Consider the following 21,357-nt stretch of genomic DNA (forward strand, 5'->3'; position numbering starts at 1 on the left):
GATACATTATATATACATTCTACCACTCTGCCATTGTCACACTTACATACTACCCTTCCTTCAGACTTTAAAAAAAAGAGTGATCTCCTTGACTAGCAATGAGCCAACAAATCACCCAGGCACCCCTCATACCTGGAGTATTCTTTCAAAGATAATTGTATATTTTCCCTCCTCGCTCCTCCACCACCGTTCCTGCACAGCATCGATCGTGCAGGCGTTTAAATACAGTGGTTTACTTTGGTTTAAAAGTAACTTGGATTGAGAGCGTTTTGCAAGAAGAGCTCACAGTTTTTCAAAATTGTCACTTGGATTAAGAGCATTGCTTTGGTTTAAGAGCTTCCTGTACTGGGTGGGAGCGCAAGTGGGGGAGGGGCATGGTCTGCATAGCACAGGTCTACAGCACAGTACTCTGACCCAGGAAGTCTCCCTCACCTTCCAAATCATGGCAGTTCCACTTCAGGCTTGGGCTTGCATCAGGGGACAGGTCTGTGGAGGTAATCTCTTCATAGCTGTAACCCCTATATGTGCCCACATATGTCCTGCTTATTCCTTCAGGCTTCCTGCAGTCTCTGTCAGCCCTTGTGTTTCCCACCCTCTGCATTCCTGCTATAATGTGCCTGCACTGACACTCATCTATACACACTGCTGCTATAATTTGCCTGCACTTACACTCAGCCATTCACACTGTTGAATAGAAAAGTTATTCTCACTGTCCTCCTGCACAGCTCTGTGATTCTCACTTCCTGATTGGTCCATGCTAAACACACACCCCTTCCCCATTGCTGTCATGTGACCACACAGACCTCTGACAGCAGCCCTGCTTCTCTATTCCAGCCTGTTGTACTACACTACTGCATTATGGTAATGTGTAGTTCCATCATGTATCTACAAACTGCTGCTGTGTTTTCAGGTTTATGCACTTCTTATACATTATACTCCACATGATGCTTGCTATACTGTACAGAAACTTATAATATCACATACTCAGCTGTTTCCCATTGTTTTATTAGTTTTAAATATTATTCAGAACAGAACAAAAGACCCTGAACAATCAAAAGAATGAGTTAGAAGACATATGTGCTGCATACATTCTCTTCAAGCTCTGTTTTTTGTGACATGGACAGACTCAGTGTAAGGGCCCTATTCCACAGTAACGATAATCGTCCGGATCGGCCCCATTTGGCCCGATTCGGCCGATTATCGTTCGGTGAAATAGAGAGAACGATCAGCCGATGATCGTGTCATCGGCTGATCCTTCATTTAGGGCCAGACCTAAAATCATCGTTCCCCCACCGCGCATCGCTACGGTTGAATAGCGGTGCGCGGCAAGCGACCGACAATTTGACAGCAGCATCATCATACATTACCTGTCAAGGCTTCTTCTCCGCGCTGTCTTCATCCCCGGGTCCCGCGCTCTCTGAATGGCCGGCCAGCTGACGGAGCGCTCAGCCAATCACAGGCCGGGACCGCCGCGGCCTGTGATTGGCTGAGTGTGGCCTGTCAGCTGACCGGCCATTCTGAAGATAGTGCGCGCGGGACCCAGGGATGAAGACAGCGCGGAGGAGAAGACCTGCAGGTAATGTATGATGCTGCAAGGGCTGCAAGGACATCGGTAACAATGTTCTTGCAGCCCTCACTCAACGATCATCGGGCCGTGGAATAGGCCCAGTAAACGAGCGGCGATCTAGCAGATCGCCGCTCGTTTACACCGTTGATCAGGCCCTCCTCGGCCCGTGGAATAGGACACTAAGTCTACAGGACCGTCCAGGTGTCATAGACACAGAGCGACATGTGGCATGTCGGAAGTACACCTTAATATCTTGCTCTAGGGAATACGGAAAGAAACATATACATTATACATTTATATACATTTTCCTATGGCCACAATAGTACAGTTCACCCTACAACAACTAAACTACCACATTACCAATGCCATCTGTGTGAGTATAAGAACAGTGCCAGCAGAGTCCAGTCAGGTGTATATACAGGAAGGGTAGTCTGATCTGCCATCTGTATATCATGGGGTTTCTGATCTGTGGTCTATGTACACAGTTGGTGTAGACAAGGGTCTTTTCTAGTGTTTTGGGCAGGGTCTAATATGTGGTTCTACGGACCACTGTTTTGAGTACCAAACTCGGCCATGATTTACCATGTTCCAAAAGCTGTCATTGCAATAACGGCTGTTGGAACATTGTTCTAGTTCAAAGATGACCCTTTTGGGTGTGTTTTTAATGAAAAGGTCCATTGATTTTAATACAAAGAACAGTGAAAAAACTTAAAATAATGTCCGCTGTTTACACAATAACAGCCACAAATTATTGACAGGAATATCATTTAATGCAAACAGCGGCCGTATTTTTATTCAGTGTGTGAACTTACGACTGTTGTTTCCATAGACTTCAATGGAAATCATTGAAGAATAAAAACAATGGGTGTAATTTTAAATTCAAATGGCGGCTATTATCTTACAGCGTGTCAACATGGCCTGACAGTGTGGACAAGTTTATAGCTTGTATATTTGTACCATTAGTTTTCTAGGTTTAGCTTTCTTTTAAATATGATATTGAGCATCTCCACTAGTTAGAATTGAGTATTACTTCCTGAGAAGATTTCCTATCATGCAGTGAAGACAATTTTTCTATAAAACTTTCTTTTTTCTTTTACTTTCTATATCAAGAGTTAAAAACTCAGAAAGAAAACTTGTCAATCCACTGCGATGGTGATTGAAAAGAATGGAAACTTAAACTTAAAGGGGGGAGATTTATCAAACATGGTGTAAAGTGAAACTGGCTCCATTGCTCCTAGCAACCAATCAGATTCCACCTTTCATTCCTTACAGACTCTTTGGAAAATGAAAGGTGGAATCTGATTGGTTGCTAGGGGCAACTGAGCCAGTTTCACTTTACACCATGTTTGATAAATCTCCCCCTTATTCTTTAGTTACACCTTCCTTGTTACCTATGGGTTTGGATTTCATATATTATCAGTAGATAAAGTGTGAGAAAAGCTGCAATGGTCCATGTGGTTTACACAGTTCAAAGCATATGTGAAACTGAAATACACATGTTCCTACAATGTAAAAACAAGGTAAAAAGTGTTGGTTATTTGCCCTTATTTTTACATTGTGGGAGCATAGCCTTCCTAAGGCTTTTTTGTTGTGGATCAGGTTGTTAGCTTTGCTGTCTTGAGTACATTTTTCTCATAATCTGACATGAGGGGTGTAGCCTGGGTGAGAAGCACTGGTGGTCATGGGTGGGGTTGTAGATACTCGTAGATAAGGCTTGAAACATCCACATTTAATACCAAGACTTGGCTCTGCAGTAATGTTACCTATATAATAATATTTGATATCATCTTGACATGTCCATAATGCCCTACTTACATGATGATTCACACCACAGGTATATGTCAACAACCCACAAAAAGGTTTGCCAATGTATACTGCAACATGTTGCTTGTGGGCCCATTGACTTTAATGGACCAAACTGCATCTAATTGTGACTACATTTAGTCTATTTCCCAACTATATACTAGTTCTGTATGTGACTCAAAAGTGTGGCAAACCTAGCTAACATATACATTCAACATAGCAAGGAAAGGTAATGTGAATGGGGCTTCATAGTGGGGAAAAAAGGATCACGCTAACAACCTGCCCCATAATTGTAGTGATATGTAGTGATATAGAAGCTATATGAAATATATTTGAAGACCTATTTCCTATTTCTATATTTTTTTTTATATCGGCTGCCATAGATTTTGTCATCATCATCACAAAAATCTGTGACATTTATGACTGGCTATAAACAGTGTTCAAAGTTATTGCCTGCCTTATTATCAAGTATCATGCCATGACCTCCTTCAGTTTTCCTGATGGTATGCATGGAATGTGAACAGTGCCCTTTATTATACAGTGTATAAAAAACATAGTTACATAGTAAGGTTAAAAAAGACACTTTTCCATTGAGTTCAACCAAGGAGGGGACATATTGCACGATGCTGGCTGATCCTTGTCTTTCAACATGCTGAAAAAAACTAGAATGATAGCAATGGTCTGCAGGTGGTCACTCCATGTAATAGGAGTGGCAGCAGCAGAACGCCAATCTAAAGCCCCCCCCCCCCCCCAGATACCTGCCCCCACATCCCCCGACTCCTCCCTGGCCCCTCACTGTCTGTGTGTGTTATGGCAAGCGACCTGACCTAGCTTAGGTATTATTTTTATGGTGACAGGTTCCCTTTAAAGCTGAAAGTTCTGCTCATCCAAGCGTACATCATTACATAAGTATTAGAACATTCATCCTCTGCTGTATGCAGCTACCCAATCCCCAATCAATCATTTTACGCATATTAAAAAAGTTAACGGAACAATCCCAATAAACTAGATGCACTAGGCGCACTTTGTTATCAATAATGCACACCTTGGGATGGGGGCTGGTGAATGACACAAGGATTCAAAAAACCTATATAAGCCTATACACATAACTGTTTTATATAGCGACCTGTACATTTATACTATCTATGACTGGATTGTTGCACAAATGCTTCCTCTGTAAATATATTTTATGTAAATGAGTGAATTCATTCTATGTATTTGGCTGGTGTCTCTACCATCCCATGTCATTGTTCCTTACCTGTCTGCTCTATAAAGGATTTTCTATGATCTTTAAAGAATACACCATTGGTCCTTAAGGCTAGACACTTGTCATATCAAAAGAGATATACAGTATTCATTGAGAATGGATATAGTTTCTTTTCTCAATAAATATATGACAAGTGTCTAGTCCTTAGGACCGCTAGTGTACTCTTTTAGTCTTTTTCTTTACTTTCAGGGGTATATGAAGGATATTTATTTTAATTGTTAATTTGTATAGCGCACACAGATTCCACAGCACTTCACCTATTGGTTAACCTCAGCAGTCACCCATACCCTCTTTAGCAGTTGAACTCACACCATTTTCTGGTTTATTTTGTATGATCTTTGCTGTTTGTTCAGCTTTGTATGTGGTCAGATTGTAGGCCTCCTGCTGAACAGGTTCAGAAACAGATTTTTCACCTAGCAACAGATAATAGATTATACGGCCTGGAACTATTCTGTAAATGGGTTGGAAAAACATAGCTGCTAATTTCTAGAAACAATGCCCCTCAGTTGTCGTCAGTTGGTATGTGGTATTGCAGCTCAGCATTGCCAGGTGTGGTGCTGTATTTGTGAATGCATTTTTTTGTAGTTATTACTAAAAATAATATGTGTATACACTATTGGGCTATGTTCACACTATGTAAGTTCCGTGGAAATCACGGCGGTTGTTTCAACGACTGTGATTTTCACGGAACTTACGTAGTGCTGCAGGCTGAAGGGATCCCGGCCGGAGTATGGTATAAACTCCGGACGGGATCCCTAGCGGCGCAGTAGAAAACTGACATGCCAGACTTCTCCTTTAAGGCTCTGCTGCAGGTCAAGATTTCAGGAGTTGCTTAGTATTAGATATAATTATGGCCATTGAATCAGCACCATGAACATTCTCTGTATAGAAAATCCTCAAATAATGACTGGTTGAGAAGGAGTTGAGAAGTGACATTTCTATGTTTTGGTCACTTTTGCAATCCTCGACTATAGGGTTATGAGGTATAAAATAGGCAATGCAGTGCTACCTACTGTATTTCCAGAGAAGGTAAGTGGTGATGCTATTTCATCACCACTTAACTGCTTACACTCTGAGGACCAGGCTCTCAACGCCTGACCCATTGAGTGTAAAAACCTAAAAAACAGATTTACATTATTGTCTATAGGAAAACTCTGCTTGGTTCTCAAACTTCTTGGTTCTGGAACTGCTTTCCAGAACAGATTGTGTTTGAGAACAGTGATATGAGTGTATTAGACAATTTGATAGATTTTGAGCAACTGAAAAAGAAATAAAAAATGTCAGTATGAGAGAAATAATACATCTTCTTTTTTCTTTTTAGCTGATGCAGCGATGAGTCAGTCAGGATCTACTGGGAGCAAGCATGGATCCTCCAAGTAAGGCTTCAACACTATACATTATACTATGTAGGTTGTGACCCTTTGGGGGTTACTCACTTGCTGGGATCACCATATGCCAGGTAAAGGATCACTGGCACAACAAAAAGTCCACACTGCAGTCCACACTGTGCTGTATGTTTCAACCTGGCCGCAGTCAGCTTTATTTTTCCATCCAAAGCAAAAAAAACTAAAGACAACCCCGTGCAGATACACAAAATAAATCCTAGGCCGTCTAGCCGCTGGCTACACAATACAGCTTCCGTGGTTGTTGCTTCTGAGCCAAATGCTCAACATTCCCAGTTCCACTGGTCTCACCAAGACTTCTTAGCTGCCGCTCCCACAGGCCTACCACTGCCTGTGTTCTTCCACACTGGGAGCCATCACCTGCAAAGCTCTGGAGTCTTTAAAGGGGTTATCCAGCACTATAAAAACATGGCCACTTTCCCCCTACTGTTGTCTCCAGTTTGGGTGGGGTTTTGAAACTCAGTTCCATTGAAGTAAATGGAGCTTAATTACAAACCACACATTAACTGGAGACAACAGTAGGGGGAAAAGTGGCCATGTTTTTGTAGCGCTGGATAACCCCTTTAATAGAGCTCCACCAGGTGGATTCCTGCTCATCAGCTCTTGGACTGTATTGGAGCATATGGACCAGGAGCTCCACCTGAACCCCCACTCCAGAGGCATAGAACTGCCTCTTCAAGCTGCACATTGCTACAAGGTACAATGATGATGCTTTGCACTGGATGTGACACTACTTGGCTATATCGTGGGAAAGTTGTGGTTACTTAAAATTTTCTAGAGGCTATTTCCTACAAAGCTATCCCTGTGTATTCTGTGCTGTTATTGTAAATGACCCCAGCCAATACCTGACCTGACCTGTATACTTGACCTCAGCTTAAACTTGACTTCTGAACTTGTGCTCTCTGACCTGACCTGTTGCCCCACCATTGACTGTGATTAAACTGTGCCAGTACAGACCTTGACCAGCACCCAGACACACCTCTTGCCTGACTCCTTGATACTTTGCACCAGTGTCTCTCTTGACCTGAAAAGGCCAAACATCACAAGGACCACTTCTAGAGGTAGCCTTCTGGTGGTCCCCTGTAGTGAAGACCAGACCCCTGTATAGAGGTTAAAGAGTGAAAAACAGAGGAACACATAGGGGAACATTTATCAGGACGGGCATACATGTAAAGCTTGTCCCCATTCACATCTTCAGGCGAAATGCGTCTTAGTAAGTCCAGTGGGCCCTGTAGCACGGTGGGCGCAGAAATCTAAACCTGCTTCAGAGCAGGTGTATATTTCTGCCATGATTTACACCAGTTTTCAGTTGTAAATTATGATAAATCAGGCGCGGAAGGCCATGCCCCCTATCCACCTCGCCAGGTGAGAAAGGCTTACACCCAGGAAAAGGCACCTATTTTTGCACAAACTAGTTGGTTTGCGCAAAAATCTGTGCCTTCACCGTGGTGTACGCCAAAGGCCCATTGGATCAATGTACCCCATAGACAGTGTCTTCAGGAGTGGACCAAAGCCAAGCTGATTACGTGGCACAATGGGTCCATACCCACTGGTCATTATATCAGCTTGCTGTCCCAGAGTTTGACAACCCCTTATCTTTGGTTACTGTACATTAATTTCATCATTTATCTCAGGCTTAAGAGTCAGGAAACGGTAACATACATTTTTCTTTTGCCACTGTCAATTACTATTGGGAGAATGTATACTTCTGAAAATTGCTAGATTGTTACATACAGATGAGACTAAATGTTGCAACCATTATGCATCTGCAAATGTGAATTTAGAAAACGTCATGCAGTTTTTCTTAAATCCATTGTGTGTGTTTGGATTGCAAAAACAGATACACAAAAGGACCCAATGTGTGGCCTTGTCCCAGCACAGTCAACTCAATAATTAAAAAAAATACTGTAATATACTATGCACTATATATGCATCAATTAGTAAACAGATATTCCTGTACTTTTACCAGGAAAGAAAAAATGAGTACAAGAAGCCAAATATATTAGGGAATGTAATCTTTATTATTTTTGTTTTTCAGTGGAGGACCAAGCAAAATGAGTGCAAAAGAAATATTTGGTAAGTTCAGTATTCTACATAGATATAAAGAATATCGTACATTTGTATATGATATTAGGTTTCATATACCTGTACACCCAAATTCTTATATCTCTTGTATATATTATGTATCATGTATAAACATACAGTGGCACCTCGGTTCGCAAGTAACATGGTGTACAAGTGTTTTGTAAGACAAGTTAACGGTTTAAAAAAAATTGTAACCTGGTTAACGAGCAAGTTTTAATAATACAAGCATCCTGTGTGTCCACATCCAGATACTGTCCTGCCATATCCTCCAAAATATCGACCTAGTAACGGTGCACCTTGAGCACTTGTGCACACAATGTATAACACCAGCTGTTCTGTGACCCGGCCAGATCACAGAACTGCCGGTGTTACTGAAGAGTATCCCGGATGGTAATGCAGTACTAGCCAGATGATCTTCACTTCGGCCAAATTCAGATGCGCCCGCTTCCGAATTTCCCACTGCACACAATGGAGCGTGCGGCCGGAGCATGCATGCTCCATTGTGTGCACTGACAGGTTCTCTGCGGCAGCTATTCAATGAAACTGACGTGTTGCAAATCGGCGACAACGGCTGTGATTAAAACTTAAATTACATTGTGTGAACATGGCCTGAAACTGCAAATCCCCTTCACCTTCTGGGGAAGCCACGGATTCATTTCTGCTCGGCCACAATCAGCTGGGTGAGATGCCAGGAGTCGGGTGAATATGCGGCACCACATATATAATCAGAGGTAATATCAACTAGACTGAATAATCAGCCTCCATTCACAGCCAGATGAATCCTCTCACTATATAAAATGACCATACTGGTCTCACCTGGTAAGAGGCATCATAAACATGTGTCAAACAACCATAAAAACATCATAAAGTTAAAGGTATTGCAGCAAAGTGGTTAGTCGGAGCCTGTCAGGAACCCAAGAGGGTGTAGCCAGTAATCTGGGGTTAAACTACACCAAGGAGGGTCGATTGGTAGCAGTAGGTGTGTTCAGACATGATCGGGATGCAGCTTCCTGGAAGGAACCTAGTAGAGAGAACAGCTGACCCTGTTTGGAAGTGCGGTATACAGTTCCAGATATAATAGCCATATCCCCATATCGTCTGTAGAATTTTTTGATCAATGAATCAGTTTCAAAATGCACCATGGGGACACTCGCCGGTCTTCGGTAAGTCTAAAGCTATGTGTCTTGGAAGTGTTCTGACTGACCTTTAAACTGTACAATGTATGTAATAGGATTCTATAATATAGTTATTCTATCATTCTAATTCTATGCTTTACCTTACAGAACAGAGGAAAAAATATTCCAACTCAAATGTCATCATGCACGAAACATCTCAGTACAACGTGGAGGTGAGTGTGTGGATCCTATATAGCAAATAGAGAATCAGGCACGGTTCACCATAAGGCACTGTGGATTCTGTGCCAGGGTGGGGGCTATAGGGTGTGGAGGTAAACAACCTGCTATGTAGCAGGAGATACCAGTATGACCGCTGCATATACGTGCTTAGTTGTTCTACAAGTGTCTAGAGATCTGATATTGTATCAGTAGATTAGTTGTGTTACTTTAAACAGTAATGGTATGTTACACAGACTTTGTTAACTTCATATGTTGCATTCTATTCCTATTGTATAACAAGAACCTGGTATTTTGCATTGGATTTGCATAGATAGATAGAAAAGGATTTATCATTGCACTCAAAAGATTCAATGTGAACAGAAGTTTATTCCAGCAAATGTAAAATCTTTTAGTGCACTTCTAATCTGTTTGGGTTGTGCTGCTTTTTCTATAGTAGATAGATCCAGTCCTGGGAAACTGGGAGAAGCTTCCTAGGACTGTATCCAGCTTTTCCAGACACGGAGTGGCACCGGGTTCAAATGAGGCTGGCTGATAACCCTATGGATCTTCTAGCATAGTTAGATTACACAGTAGAATGTACAGTAGGTAATGTTGTATAACCTGTGCATAGATAAAGTTAGCATGTTGTAGTTGCCATAAGTTGGTCATAGATAATTTCAGTCTCTGTTTATTTAGGACAGTTCTAATAATAGGGAATGAAAGCTGAAATGCAGGTAGCTAAATGCCGGATAGTACGCAGGTGACATTAGGCAGCTCTGCAAAACAAGGTGTGCTTTCCATATCCTCCTGTCAAAGAAAAGCGTGTCCAGCTCAAAGGTTGATTTCTGCAATAGAAAGCCACTCCTTTCAATGCTACTGCATTGTCCAAAGGTAATGAGTGGAGAAGACCTTAGTAAGGAGGAGCAAGGAGGAGGGAAGAATCACGGATAGAGTGACAGAAGGATGGCAGAGGACTTGTACATACAGAGCGACGCTTATCAAGAGTCAATACAAGGCCATTTCCTAACAACCCGGCCATCAACCTCCTTAGCAATAAATCATAAGCGGCTATTTGCTCCACCAGTTTATTAGCCTTAATCAATAAACCCCAGATTTCCTTGCTCCTCAGCTCTTATTCTAAAACTAAGCTGTATTGTGTAAATGTACCAGGGGTAATGATGGGCACTTCCGTGTTTGCACAACTGTCACATCTAAGTCTTGTAGCCACTTACCTGCAATTCCACACTATTTCTCTTACTTTTATGACATCCTGCCTGGACTCGGGTCTGGGTTTTCATTTGGATTGGGTTTTATAAATGACAAACATGAGCACGATGAACTGGTTCAGGAGGAAATTCGCATTAAAATGTAGAAGTTATCTGAATCTGGATACTATAAGTGACAAAGAACTGGATTACTATTTACCAAGATATATTCACACCGTTTGCTCTAAGATGTAGAACATACCATAGGATCCCACATTTGCCAGAAAGTGTTCTATCGTCATCAACTGGGTCAGTATGTGTCAGTGTACATCAGAGCCTTTCTTTAGAGGTATAAATGGTTTGCTGGTTTGGTGGAGCTCTTTAGATCAATCCTCCATTGATTTTTATTTATTTTTACTTATAAAGCCTCAATCCATTTATATAAGCCTTAATAAGTGTGCCATCATCAGTCGCCCATTACAAAATCTTACTTATAAAGCAGAAATAAGCCATGTCTTCCCATCTTCTTTCTTTTGTGTTAATGTTCAGTAGGCCGCTTGCTGAGATGGTTTTCTGGTTGTCAGTTTGAAGGAGTCTGACATCAGTATGAGTCTATGCAGGCTTCATTTGCACCAAGGCATGGCTGTGTAGGTAGGGACAATAAGCAGGGAATATTAGGCAGATGAATTGAGAAGCAACATGGATGGACTGAACAGTGAACGGATTGGCTAGCTGTCCTGGATTCAACTACAGTGTCAGTCCTACAAACCATACACAGTGAGTGGGTAAAAAGGACAATCTCAGGGTGAAACTCCTTCTCCTGCTATGACCAAAATTGGGTGGTACCTGAAAGGAAACAGTACCCCAAAATAAAGTTTTTGGCCTAGAACTGTGTGTGATACTATTGGCTTATTGTCCTACTTCAACACTTGCCAAGAGTATATTGTGGCATACATGGTGCACTCTTTCAGCCGATAGAGGTTGGGATCTGGGAATAGTAGTGGCACCAAGGATCCATAGAGATGTAGAGCAGACCTCCACTAAGGGTCCTAGTACACAAAGCAAAGGTCACATAAACAGGCCGATATTGCCCTGTGTACATCTCTCCCTGTAATAGGCCCATAACAGTACAGAAGGGCAGGTCGTGAGTCAACAGTCCCTTTTGGTGGCAACTCCTGTGGACATTGACATCTCTGTCTCCAGTTTGTGGACTACTTAGGAGGGTCATGATGTTGTATAATAAATCAACTTAACTGCAACATCTGTGTTTTTCTGGATTAAATAATCCTAATCCTATAACGGAGAGATTATTTCTGCACCAATGTACTGTCTCGAAACACAGGACTAGCCAGATATCCCTCCGGGAGCGCTTTCACTAGCAGCCAGCAGTGTTATCGTTTGGCTGGTCTCCCTGAGATTAGCAATTTGTTTCTCTTATTGATCATTTGATGGCTTTCAAGTAGGGATCATCCGAACCTGATTCGGACGGGGTTCGTACGAACCCGAACCATCCGCAATGATTACCTCTGTCTGCCCGCTCCGTGCAGCAGGCGGATCCAGCAGGAGGAACGCCTGGAAAACTGGGATACAGCCATAGCCATAGGCCATAGCCATAGGTCCTCCCGCTGTATCCGCCCGCTGCACGGAGCGGGCAGACAGCGGGAATCCGATGCCGAGCGTTCGGGTTCGGACCATCGCTACTTTCAAGCACAGACTAGAGCAGGGATTTTTAAACTTTTTCTACTGGACCCTCATCAAGAGACCAAAGTAATGCATGGACCTCACCATCTGTGGTTGATGTCTGTGGAAAATACTTCTCAGTCTACCTTTCATTTGTCTTCTTAAGCCAGCCTTAAGAGTATCCTAGGACTATTTCCAGGCATATTTACCCAAAAATGGTGGATGGGTGGTCAATGAGCCAACGTGATAAGCATTTTTTTTAAAGTAGTAATATGTAGTGTACCATAGGAGGCAGTGGTGTAACATGAAGCCGATCAGCAAAATCTGTCACAAGGCCCCTCAACTATAAGGCTTTATTATTAGCACTAGGAAAGAGAAATCTTATGGGCCCCCTAAGGCGTCTGGGCCTGGTTGCAGCTGCACACCTATGCATCCCATATAGCTATGCCCCTAATAGGAACCATCAAAGCTTTCAGCAGTCAGAGCCAACATAAAAAGCTGTTCTTGAAGGGAACATGAAGTGTTTGGTTTTTTTTAGGATGCGCACAGAGGACTTTACTCACTGACTCATCCGAAAAATATTGTGGCATGTTCCATTGTACAGTATGTCATATTATTGGAGTAGTCACTCCTCAGTTTTTTACCATTTGCTGGCATATGTCTTATGGACCTATAGCGACAACTTGTACAGGTCTGTTTATCAATTTATTATAGGTTATAAATTCTACCCTTTTCCCCTCTGCTATAATTCATTATTTAGTACTGTGATGTTCACTATACAAACATAACTTTTATTACGTCTTGAAGTCTTACAATTGATGACAGGTTGTGCTAAAGGTGTTGCTATAGGCATGTACATACCTATATTTTGCTTCTGTAATGGTTGTATTTTGATGACCTACCTAAACCTAAAGTTATTTATTCACCATTGCATTGCATTGAGGTCATCACAAGCTACAGGATATCATATGAGCATTTGTTACCTGAAAACTGAAAAGTAACAGAAAACACCTCAACCATATAAAATATGCATACTGATACCTCATGTAAGCCCAACTCCATTCCCAGTCACTAAAGCGAGTGGTATTTGGAATTGCCAAAAATCTCATAGACTTGGATTGCAAGTGTACTGCAATTCAAGTTTATGGGAGTTTTGGCCATTCCATGTTCCACAACAGAGTTGAGAATGGGGTTTTCAGAGGTTGCAGATGAAATCCTGCCACAGGGTTTAAATGATAGCTACCTTTTAAAAGCTGTAGAACTGTTTATTATACATCGCTTACATGATATTCCATGTATTCTAGTATAGTATAGTCCTGTCATTGCTGTGGTCAATGATTGTGGTCATCCACATTGGTCACTTTTTCTATGGGGGCTCACAACTTAATTTCCATATTAAAGTATATGTGTATTTTATTTTTAAATTAATTAACATAAAAACCGAAAATCCCCTCAAAATGTTAATACAATAACAGTAAATAGGGTTTTCCAATGATACTTGTAGTCTACAGTTACATTCCCATAGGTATAGTATGTACACTCCCAAGCTTGCAATTTCAGTTTGCAGAGTCTGGGGGCCTGGGAACCAGAAAGAGATGGGAAAGTGGCTGTAGCTGGCGGCTCTAGCCATCCTGGATTTGTTATACCTGGACATTGTTCTGTCCTGTTTATGTAAATGAAACCATGAAGATATATAGTATGTACATATGATTCATGTTTCCAGACAGGCTGGATAGGATTTCTGAGTTATGTGACCAGCAGATGTATAACGAAGAGTTAACAGGAAAAAAATATCAAATGAGTCAGGAAGATGCAATGAGGGAAGGTATAATGGATATCTTACTGTAAATAAAGTCTGGTTATGGAAACTGTATTCATTTCATCATCTTGTGTTATATTATTATCTGTATCAGGGGTTCAGGAGATAAAGGTTAGCAGCTGTATTGTACCATGTTAGGCAATAAGAAATTATACAAGAGCAGAGCTATAGTAGTGTGGAGGTAGCAGTCACACCCAGGCCGTAGTGCCTGACAAGGCCCAATGTTCCCTCTGCCACAAAAGAATAATAATATACATGACAGGCAACTGGACCCTGTGGCTTAAAAGAGTATTTTCATCTCATAAACTTTTCTTCCCAGTCCCCTACACCTGTTCGTGGCTGCCAAAGGTGGTTGGAAAGCCGAAAGCAGCCGAATCAGAAAAATTACGTAAAATACATAAAGGCTGATGCACAATCTGAATTCCCCCGGGACATACAAATAGCAATATATATATATGGCTAAACCCAAGTATTTTGGTAGGCACTGGCATCCATGTAATTTGTATGGGGGCCTGGACACTCATCTGCCATAGGGGTAGAAAAAGATGAGCCTTTGAGATTTTAGCTGCCCAATCCTTGCTCCTGGGGAGGCAAGCCACCACCAGAGGAGTCTGGCAGCAGCTGTCTCCCCATCTCTGTTTAGAACATACAGTATGTACAATAAGCTAAGCAGAACGTGTATGTGTATAGGGGGTCAGATAGCTGATGGCTGATTTCATATGTGTGGACAACCTTACACATTTGCCATACTGGGGTAGAAAAAGCTTTACTGTTGAAAAAGGTTTTATAAAAATTAACAAGCACAGACTATAAATATGTTCTGTATGTAAGTATGCCTACCCCTTTTATGGCCCTGTGGTGACCCTCTAAGGTGTCAAGTTGACTGACAGGACAGCAATCCTTAAGAGAACACTCTTTGGCCTTCATAATACATAGGGTACAGGGGATGCCGTGATGTAAGGTGGAAGGGGAGCCCGAGAGCGCAGGGGCTACTTACCTGTTGAGTGTGGGGGCCTGGACATTACGCAGGACCCCAACTCCTATTAATGCAAAGGAATGCGTTACTTCCAGTAAATGGAATAAGTGGTCTCAAGAGGTGAAAGTGAATGTTCTCCCCTTTTTACTTCTTTGCCCATAAGTGCTAGTTGACACAATCTACTAGTAAAAAGGGTTGGTGGAAGAGATAAAGGGGAAGAGCTGAAAAGAGTTAAGTACCAAAAAAGGGGTGTAGAGAATGGGGTATTCAAATAAAATTGGAAGTAGGAAGAGTTAAGGTAGGAAGGAGTTTCCACAGTAACAGGGAAAAGAGTTAGAGGTATAAAAGTGTTGAATGGATGGTGACCTTCAAGACCATTCCTTTATTCCTTGGGGCAGGTAAACCATGTAAGTTGAATAAGTACTTTTACTCTCTATGTGAAATTTCAAACTTTCTTCATTATTTTATAATGCCATAAAATGGCTTTGTGTAAATTGAGAAAAAATTTGAATAAAGGTAAATTTATTTTAAAAAAATAAGTCTGGCTGACAACCACTGACAACTGGCATGGCTCATTCTTATTGGTTAAAGGTTAATGGAAGGAAGTTCTTTTTGCAGGATGGAACTCGTGGGGAAGTTTCCTCCTCACCCACCCTGTTATTCATGATGACAGTCTGCTTTTTATATTAGGTTGCACTTGCACTTTTTTGATTTTGGTTAGTTTGGGCTGGTTAGTTATTGTGTTTACACTTGTGATGCTGTTATTGCATATTGTTTTACTACAGATTATATGGGGGTGAGTGGGGTACACTGAGCTTTATCAGAGCCAGTGATGGGATGATTTTGTACATTTTTTATTGATTTGAATCCATTGAATGTTTTCTTGTGTGTAATGAATAAAGAGATGCACATGGTTGAGCAGTCTATATATACCTGCTTGTCTTTTTCTTTTGGGTTCATTGTACAATGTGTAAGCAGGTTGACTAGCACCATAGAGTGCATATGTGGTGCCCGCCTGGGTTTCTATTGTTGCAAAGTACAGTATTATGAAAGAACAATTTTACTTCATAGTTAGGATTTGGTGAGATCCTTATTATATAGTTTATTATATAGTTTATTTTGTAACGCCAGGAGCTGCATAAAAAATGTAACTTACAATCTTTGCTATTTGCGTATCCCCTATTAATGTAATTGGAACTAATGCAAACTGCATAAGCTGTCGGCCTTGGCTGTTTCCATCCTCCTGACCTGGTTGCTGTAAACTGGTTGGAAAGGGGCAGGGAGTCCTCGATCTGAACATAAGAACGGACCCACATCTAGGGGACACTTATAGCATGTCCCATGGGTACACCATAGGAGTCCTAAATTGGTGTAACCCTTTTAAATAAGACTGATTGTAGCCTATTGCTAATTCAGTAATCCAATAGCCATGGTTTAATCCAGCTGTGCCAACCATTTGATCCAGTGATATGGTACTTCCCCCATATATCCTCTGGGGGCTTCCAGTGGAGTAAAAGAGTTTTTCTTGCATAGAATAATAACAGTCTGTACAATTTTTGTCCATATTTAGTAGGAATAATATCCACAACCAACACTAATAAGCTGTTGGAAGGTGCACATACGTTTAGGAAGCCTAACTCCTCATTGCCCCTCAGACTAATAGGTTTGATTCAATGGGGCAGTCCCACATGTCCCATATTGAATAGCATTTCCCATTATATATCATACAGATATTGTTAGAGAGGCTTATACGCACCAGCAGACTTGAGTTAGGTTCACTCATCATCCACCATGCTGTGAATGACAGTTGTTTGACAGCATTATAAATAGAGTCAAACCACTCTTCTTATACAAATTTCAACGTACAACGGCAGATCAAGCCGAAGGAAAAATTGTAGAAAAAACTATGAACTGGAGGATCTGACACTGTTTATAAAGGCCCTGAAATAGCTTTACTTACTGCGTACTTATGTTTTTAGTTTAAAAAAAATAGATCAAAAAGTTCTCAATATAATACTATGAAATATAGGAAAATAAACCTTACAGAAAACTGCTGCAAACTTAGTTTATGCTTATTCTCTGTTGAAGTCAATAGTAGGTCACTGAACTATGCCATAGCAGTGTCCATTTACATTGACTTCCATGGATTGCAATTGAATCATTGACAAGTCATTTAAAATCCAATTATTATTTCCTCTTCTTTTCCTAGCATCTGGCAACATTTCTGATGGATAAGAATGATTCCTTGGGCACTGTGGAAGATTCTATAAAACAATTATTCCAGCTGGAATCAAAGGACAAAATCTGGGCCCAGGAGATGGTTCTCCAAGTAATGAACACATCGATCAGCCTTCTAGACTGTGCCACCCAGGTATAATGCTTTCTACACACGATACACTACACATCATATACTACACACCATACACTACACATCATATACTACACACCATACACTACACATCATATACTACACACGATACACTACACACCATACACTACACATCATATACTACACACGATACACTACGCATCATATACTACACACCATAGACTACTCATCATACACTACACACCATACACTACACACCATAAACTACCGATATAGGTAACAGCAGCTCAGGATCTGGAAAGCTGTTGGCTGTATAATAAGATGTCTACTGACTGACACTGTTCTCTCTCTCTCTATGACAGGAAGAACTGGAAAATTTTCCCCTCTCCATAGTCCACCACTGCCGTTGCCTTCAGGGTCCTCATCGATATCCTCACATACTTCTTCTAGTATGTCAGGATGATGACCAAAGCAAACCGGATATCCATTTCTTCAACTGTGATATGGAAGTAAGTAGAAAAATCATAGTCAGACTTGTCCTGTCCTCAGTTATGATGAGCAGAGACCCACAGTCTCCTCAGTGTTTACTAGCATTCGTATGTGCATCGCCAGGGGAAGATTTACTTTACCATAGGCCCCGGGCTGTTCACCAAGACTGCCCCCCCTCCATCCCACTGTAACTATGGCAGCACTAGCGTGGTGCTCATACTACAGGATAAGTAATGTCATGATGCCTTGATTTGTGCAAAATTACAGTAATAAAGCAGCAATTTTTTTTGCAAATCATGGCAGAACTGTAGTCAGGGCAGGCCGCCCAAAACGGACCTATTATAATCTGTGCATCACCTTTCTACTACTAGCAAAGGTTGACTGCACTGCAACTTTGTTAAATTTTATCATGACTCTATTTAGATTCAATATAAGATGTATATACATGCAGATAAAACTAGTCGCCTATGTTCTTTCCCACCAGTGGTCAATATGTAAATTAATAAACAGATGGATAAAAATATCCACAAAAAGAGAAGTTCAACATGACTCAGGAAATACCATTTTTGACTTCCTTCTGACATCCCACTCCCCGCTCAGCCAATCACAAAGCTGAATGGGACATTACCGGAAGACAGCAGAACAGAAAACACAGCAAGAACCAGAAGATCGCACAACAGGATGGCTCCTTTGTTGTTTTATGCCACAGAAGGCATTATGCATCGTATAAGATTCCTCCAGAAAACCCCTTTATAGTATGTGTTTATTAGTTGCTGCCTACATGTAGTTGTAGAGGCCTTAGAAGTTTAGGTACAAATTTTCATGAAAATTTCAAATATCAATTTTTTTTAAAGGGACAAATTCATTTCTGAAGAGGATTTCAATATGCTAGCAACCCCCATAAATCATTCCATTTTAATAACTACACCCCTTAAAGGATTCAGCAACAGAGTTTTGGAGCTTTGTAAATGCTTTAGGTGGTTGACATGTTTTCATTGTAATTTTATGTATTTAACTCATAACCCCTTATTTTTACGTTGTGTGAACTAGGCCTTACACCACTTTCACACAAAAGCATATGTACAAGTTGTGGACTGTAATACAGAAGTAATATTAACCTATGGAGAATAGCATGTGCTACTTTTATCCATTTTGTGAATAGAAAATTCCCATTTTCTATGTGTAGGGATTAAAGGGTTTGTCCAGCGAAAATCTTTTTCTTTCAACACAACTGGTATCAGAAAATTATATAGATTTGTAATTTACTTCTATTTAAAAATCTCAAGTCTTCCCATACTTATTAGCTACTATAAGTCATGCTGGAAGTGTTGTTTTATTTTCAGTCTGACACAGTGCTCTTTGCTGACCGAGACAGGAACTGCCCAGAGCAGGATAGGTTTTCTATGGGGATTCATAAAAAACCTAGACAGAGTTCCTGTCTCGGCCAGAGATGTCAGCAGAGAGCAGTGTGTCATCCTGAAAATAAAACATTTCCTGCATGACTTATAGTAGCTAATAAATATGGAAAGACTTGAGATTTTTTAATAGAAGTAAATAACAAATCTTATAAAGTTCTGATATCAGTTGATTTGAAAGAAAAAGATTTTCGTTGGACAACCCCTTTAAAATACAGACGCATGAACAGATATAATACAGATGAAATACTGATGCAATACAGATCACAGTATAATTCAATTTCCTGCCTAGAAGACAGCAAATTAGATGACATGCGAAATTGATGACATACTGGTGATTTACATCTGTACATCTGTATTTCTGATCCATATTAATGAAGTTTACTCATATGCTTGTGTGACACCAGCCTTAGACTTTCTGATCCATATTAATGATGTATATTCATATGCTTGTGTGACACCAGCTTAGAATCACATTTATTCCCTTGCAGTCTTAGAAATCTATTTTTATACTTTGGATAGCTAAGTACACCTGAAGAGACTCACACATAGAGGGAAACTGATATTGAGACCCTCCTGTGGCTCATAACAAGCTCCAATCCCATACAACACCCATCATATATCTTCTGAACACTGCCACTGTTTCCCAAAAGCATGGTGTAAATTGTAGAAACCCATATCCCTATCCTGTGACAGGACTTGTCTGATAAATGTAGATACAATTATTATTAGAATTGCTTTAAGCAATTGTTCAGTACTAAAAATCCCAGAATGCATTGCTTTTCCTTAGCTGTTCACACAGATCTCCCACCCCGCCTACTCCCCTCCTACAGCACCCCTGGCACCCCCAACACCCCCCTTTTCCCAAAGCTGCTGCAGAACATTGCTCTACATAGCAGACTATATTTTCACACAGCAACTTTGCAAGAGCTGCTGTATCATTCCCTGTCTGCTCTTTCTGTGGCATCATTCAGCACAAGGCAGTGTGCTGTAACCCACATTCTCTTTAAGGATAACTTCACACGTACCGACTCGCAGCGTTAATAACGCTCCGAGTCGGCTAGGTCCTGTCAGATCACTTTCACTACATACACACTGCGGTCTGAATGACTGCTGCGTGTATGTAATTCTGCAGGCCGCTTAACCCCTTCAGCTCCCGCCCGGCTCCCCCTGCACGGGGTCCCGGCGTACTGCTCTCCCGCCCGGCCAATCAGTGTGTTGCCCTGCCGCAGCCACTGATTGGTCGGGCGGGAGAGCAGTACGCCGGGACCCCGTGCAGCGAGGACAGGTAATGTATACAGAGCGGGAGCCGGGCATGAGCTGAAGGGGTTAAGGGGGCGACAGAATTACATACACGCAGCGTCCGTTCAGACCGCAGCGTGTATGTAGTGAAAGTGATCTGCCAGGACCTAGCCGACTCGCAGCGTTATTAATGCTGCGAGTCGGTACGTGTGAAGCTACCCTAAATGTATAAATAAAGATGTGTCATTAGAGCTCAAAGACAAAATCCAGCCAAGCCTCCTAAAACAGCATAGGATGATCTTTTAAAATAATTATTTTAAAAACTTCTGTGTTGTACAGCTGCTAAGAACTTCAACTATATACAGTGGTGCCTTGGATTATGACCATAATTCGTTCCGGGACTGTGCTTGTAATCCAAATCCACTCTTAAACCAAAGCAAATTTTCCCATAACAAATAATACAAATGTAGACAATTGGTTACCCACCCATTCAGAAACAGCAGAATATGTGATCTTATAAGTTACTCTTAAACCAAGGTACCACTGTACTATAGTAAAAAAAAAAAACAACTAAATTTATTTTCACAGGCTGAATTGGTTCACGCAGATATAGAAAGTGCACTTGCAGACATTAAACATGGAAAGAAAATGCGACTACAGACCCTCAAGTGAGTATTGCATACTGCCTTATCAGTCATTGTTGTGATTATATTAGTTATTTGGCATGTGCAGCACCACCTGAA

At 41.2% G+C, this 21,357-nt stretch overlaps 1 protein-coding gene across 2 annotated transcripts in view; it reads left to right on the plus strand.

The window, feature by feature from the left end:
- Positions 1-21,357, plus strand: part of EPS8L2 (EPS8 signaling adaptor L2) — a 111,743-nt gene that overhangs the window by 70,918 nt on the left and 19,468 nt on the right. The window contains exons 2-7 of one of the 2 annotated variants that reach the window (XM_069965600.1): positions 5,959-6,013; positions 8,079-8,116; positions 9,409-9,473; positions 17,349-17,510; positions 17,831-17,977; positions 21,203-21,282. In XM_069965600.1, the coding sequence (XP_069821701.1) occupies positions 5,970-6,013; positions 8,079-8,116; positions 9,409-9,473; positions 17,349-17,510; positions 17,831-17,977; positions 21,203-21,282 (536 nt within the window). In that variant the 5' untranslated portion in view covers positions 5,959-5,969. Of the gene's footprint in view, positions 1-5,958; positions 6,014-8,078; positions 8,117-9,127; positions 9,289-9,408; positions 9,474-17,348; positions 17,511-17,830; positions 17,978-21,202; positions 21,283-21,357 lie in introns of those variants that run through there. The other variant, XM_069965601.1, reaches the window with a different exon arrangement.

The sequence above is a fragment of the Dendropsophus ebraccatus genome, chromosome 4, assembly GCF_027789765.1.
Source record: "Dendropsophus ebraccatus isolate aDenEbr1 chromosome 4, aDenEbr1.pat, whole genome shotgun sequence".
Taxonomy (NCBI): Eukaryota; Metazoa; Chordata; class Amphibia; order Anura; family Hylidae; genus Dendropsophus; species Dendropsophus ebraccatus.